The following is a 3,795-nucleotide window of genomic DNA, read 5'->3' on the forward strand; positions in this document are numbered from 1 at the left end:
GTTGCCTGGGTCAAAGCGCGGTTCCTCCAAGGACTGAAAGGAGTGCCGGAGGCCGGCTAGAAGTGAGCCAGCAGCAGGCGGCCAACATACCCTGCAGAGGAGAAAGACACGATGCAGGACTGATGGGCAGGGGAGGGCAGAGCTTGAGGGCTACTGTGCGTCCAGCTGAACGGTTTGTTTTATTCTATTAATAAATGATGATGAAATGTCATTCAAGGATTTTTTCCATCATGTCAGTATTTTAATAGGATCAGCCTACTGGCAGTATGGAGGATGTCTCAGAGCAATTCTGATAAGACCACAGGCAGGAAGATCAATTAAGACAAAACCATTAATTTAGGGGTGCCTGGCTGGCTCAGTCGGAAGAGTGTGTGACTCTTGATCTCAGGGTTGTGAGTTTGAGCTCCATGTTGAATGCAGAGATTACTTAAATAAATAAATAAACAAACAAAAAAAAAGAGACAGATGGCAACTTCCTTAAATATCAATTATACCTTAAAATTTAGGAAACACACCAATATTAGCCATATTAATAAATCACCTGGGTGGGGGGGGGCACCTGGGAGGCTTAGTAGGTTAAGTGTCTGACTCTGGATCTCAGCTCAGGTCTTGACCTCAGGGTTGTGAGTTCAAGCCCCATTTTGGGCTCTACACTGGGAGTGAAGCCTAGTTAAAAAAGATTACACTTAAAATTAAAAAATAAATCAGGTCGGGGTGGAGTAATTTCTTGCGATGAAACATACTTAGGTCTAATTTTGTACTCCTTTTAAAATACTTAATTTCTAAAAACAAACAAACAAAAAACCCCAACAAAATTTAGATAATTTCTGACCTTATCCCTAAATTACACAGGCTGTGTAGAATCTTTAGCATTTATTACTGAATGTAGAGTTGGAAAACATGACATATAAAATACGCATTAATAATATAAAAAGCTTATTGGCACTGAAAAAATACATAAAAAGTTTACATGGATGACATATGTAAATATATAATAAAATATAATAAAAATAATAAAAATATCGTTTCTTATGTTTATACCCTGGACTTGGGACCAGGAAGACCCAGATTTACAGTCTGCATCTATAGCTCACCAGCAGTGTGAGTCTAAGGAAGGCACAGCCATCCTACACCTCACTTTCCTCACGTGCAAAGTAAGCAGGCAGGGGCTGTTTTGCTCACTGCTGTCTCTCTAGCACCAGCATGGCGATTTACATACTGCTTACATCAATAAATGTTTATGGATTAAAGACAGAGCTGCTGTGATAATGAAATGAGATAAAAATTGTGGAAGCTCCTAACACAATTTTTTAATTTATTTATTTGAGAGAGAGGGAGCATGTAGGGGAGGGGCAGAGAGAGAAGGAGAGAGAATCCCAAGCAGGCTGCACACTGCCAGCACGGAGCCCCATGTGGGGCTCGAACCCATAAACCCTGAGATCATGATCTGAGCTGAAACCAAGGGTCGGAAGCTTAACCAACTGAGCCCCCCCAGGCTGCCCTGATACAATTCTTAAAAGACGTTATAAAATGGCTGCATCGTGCCAGGCCCTACGCCAGGTGCTGGGAACATGAAGACGAGTAAGACTGCATCCTTATCTTGGAAGCTTCCATCTACAAAAGCTATGTAAAGTATGTGTGATGGAACCCACGGTACCATGAAGCTCAAGAGTAGGTGCTCAAGAAACACTAAATCTGAATTTTTATGACACTTTTCAGTTTAGAAAGCATTCCTGTGAACATTATTCTATTTGAAGAGGTACAAGTTTTACAAGAAAGGACAAAGGTGTCAGGCATTCAGCAGTGGGAGGGATGATCTGTTGGGGTAAGTAGGCACCACTTTAAGGGAAAGGATTTGAAAAGAGCTCCCAAATATGATGGATTTCAACATAAGTGAAGGATGGAGGGGTGGGAGCTTTAGAAGAAAAGAAATACATAAGCAAAAGCTCTTCCTAATTCTGTATTACTTTGTACATGTATTAGGGCCCACATGTTTATAAATCCCATATGGAATACTGCTGAATTGATATTTGTAACCTTTGCAATCAACTCTGATCCATCTTTGAAGATCTGGAAAACATGTTTTTTCCATCTTTCATTTTCACCTACAGGCTTCATGAACTGTCATGGTTACTAAAGGAAGTTACAGGACAACATTAACTTATTCACGACTATTTACTCAACACTTGATGTGCTCAAAGCCCTGGAGCTGCTAGTATGGGGTCTACTAAGATGAACAACTACCCCACAAAGCAGAAAGCCGGAAGTGCTAACACCCAGTAGAAGCTAGATTTGCTGAGAGGGAATGTGTGCACTCCCAGGCCATCCGTTTCCTTCCTACAATTAATTAATCGCACTTTGAAGATTTGATCGTATAAAAAAAGAAAATTAACTTTTTTTTTTTTTTTTTTTTTACAACCTTCTCTTTCCGATTGTCAGGGCTTGTCGTGTCCTTTACAGCCTAGAAGTCTTTTTTATGGGAAAATTTAAGCAATTTGGGAGCCACACGACTGCTGTCTCCCTGCCTCCGGGTTTAATACCCCCCAAAGGTTGCCTGGAGAAACTCTGGTCAGGTCTAGCCTTTCTGGTTCTGAATATTCCTTAAAATATCTTCTATCGCATTTAACATAGCTACAATATCCACCTTTTTTGAAATATTGACCTTTTTTGAAAGGTGGCCTTAGGGAAGGGGGTCAAAGCTTGTGACGCACTGTACCGCTGTGCGTATTTTTCTGTAACCCTCAGAATGGCCCTGGACAGCGGAACATCTTATCAGTGTTAAAGTGTTACACTCTGATCCTTGGGGAGGATAATTTATCCAAGGTCTCAGAGAGTTCAAGAGCGGCAAACCTTGGATTTGAACATTGCTATTTATGACCTCAAAGCCCCATGCTCTTTCCACGGCAACGTATTCATCTTGAGAACGTGTATTTTTTAATTTATCTGTCTTCATTTTCGTAGAAGTCTTTAGTAAAATCTCAGTTCATCCAAAAGTTTCCAAACTCTTGGATTTCATGTACTGGACGCGCGTGTGCTTGCCGTGGATTATTACACGTGCTTTCCCCAGTAGCCCCTAGTTTCTTGATCACTGCGATTATTTATAACGTCATAGTCAAAGTTGTTCCTCTGTGTATCACGTTGGTTGGCACTTAAATCTCCTACTGCCCTTGTCTGACAATTCCCAGAATTCCCCTTCAGCCTATTTGGAACTCCAGGATGACAATCTCCCCGCGTTGCTTTTTATTTTAACAGGGAGGAGGAGAAAGGAAGTGCGGAACAGGAGAAAGCGGTTTCGTTACCTGCGCGTGTTTTACCGCATCTCTCCGTCGAACGTTCAGCTATTCTTTAAAATTCCCCGTCCTGACACCGGGGACCGAGCAGCCAGGTGAAGACAAAGGCGGTTCTTGGGTGCAGACCCAGCGCCCGGCCCCGCCCCCTAAAGGCCACACCCGCCCGGGAGGAGTGGGAACGGGCGGGGGTGGGGGGACGGGCCGCACTTGGGGAGCCGCAGGGTTTATAGGTCATCCGGAAGAAGCGCAGCCCGCGGCCGCAGCTCGGAGCAGGCCCTCGCCCGGACCGCGGTCGCCGTGCTCCTCCCCGCAGCCTCCCGGCGTCTAGGCTAGCCCGCGCTCGCCGAGCCTCTCGCGGCCGCTGCCGTGCGGCCTCAGCGTCGCTTCCGGGAATTAACCCGACCGCCGGCCATGGCCGCCGCGGGGGGCGCCCGGCTCCTGCGCGCCGCCTCCGTGGCCCTGGGCGGCGCGGCCTATCGTTGGCTGCTCCACGCCAGACCCCGCG

At 45.3% G+C, this 3,795-nt stretch overlaps 1 protein-coding gene across 1 annotated transcript in view; it reads left to right on the forward strand.

Moving 5' to 3' along the window:
* Nucleotides 1-3,298: 3,298 nt before the first annotated feature.
* Nucleotides 3,299-3,795, forward strand: part of FDX1 (ferredoxin 1) — a 37,962-nt gene continuing 37,465 nt past the window's right edge. Inside the window, exon 1 of the mRNA XM_040482837.1 lies at nt 3,299-3,792. Within this exon, the coding sequence (XP_040338771.1) occupies nt 3,702-3,792 (91 nt within the window). The 5' untranslated portion in view covers nt 3,299-3,701. The remainder of the gene's footprint in view (nt 3,793-3,795) is intronic.

Source organism: Herpailurus yagouaroundi, unplaced genomic scaffold, assembly GCF_014898765.1.
Source record: "Herpailurus yagouaroundi ecotype Mexico unplaced genomic scaffold, PumYag 161, whole genome shotgun sequence".
NCBI lineage: Eukaryota > Metazoa > Chordata > Mammalia > Carnivora > Felidae > Herpailurus > Herpailurus yagouaroundi.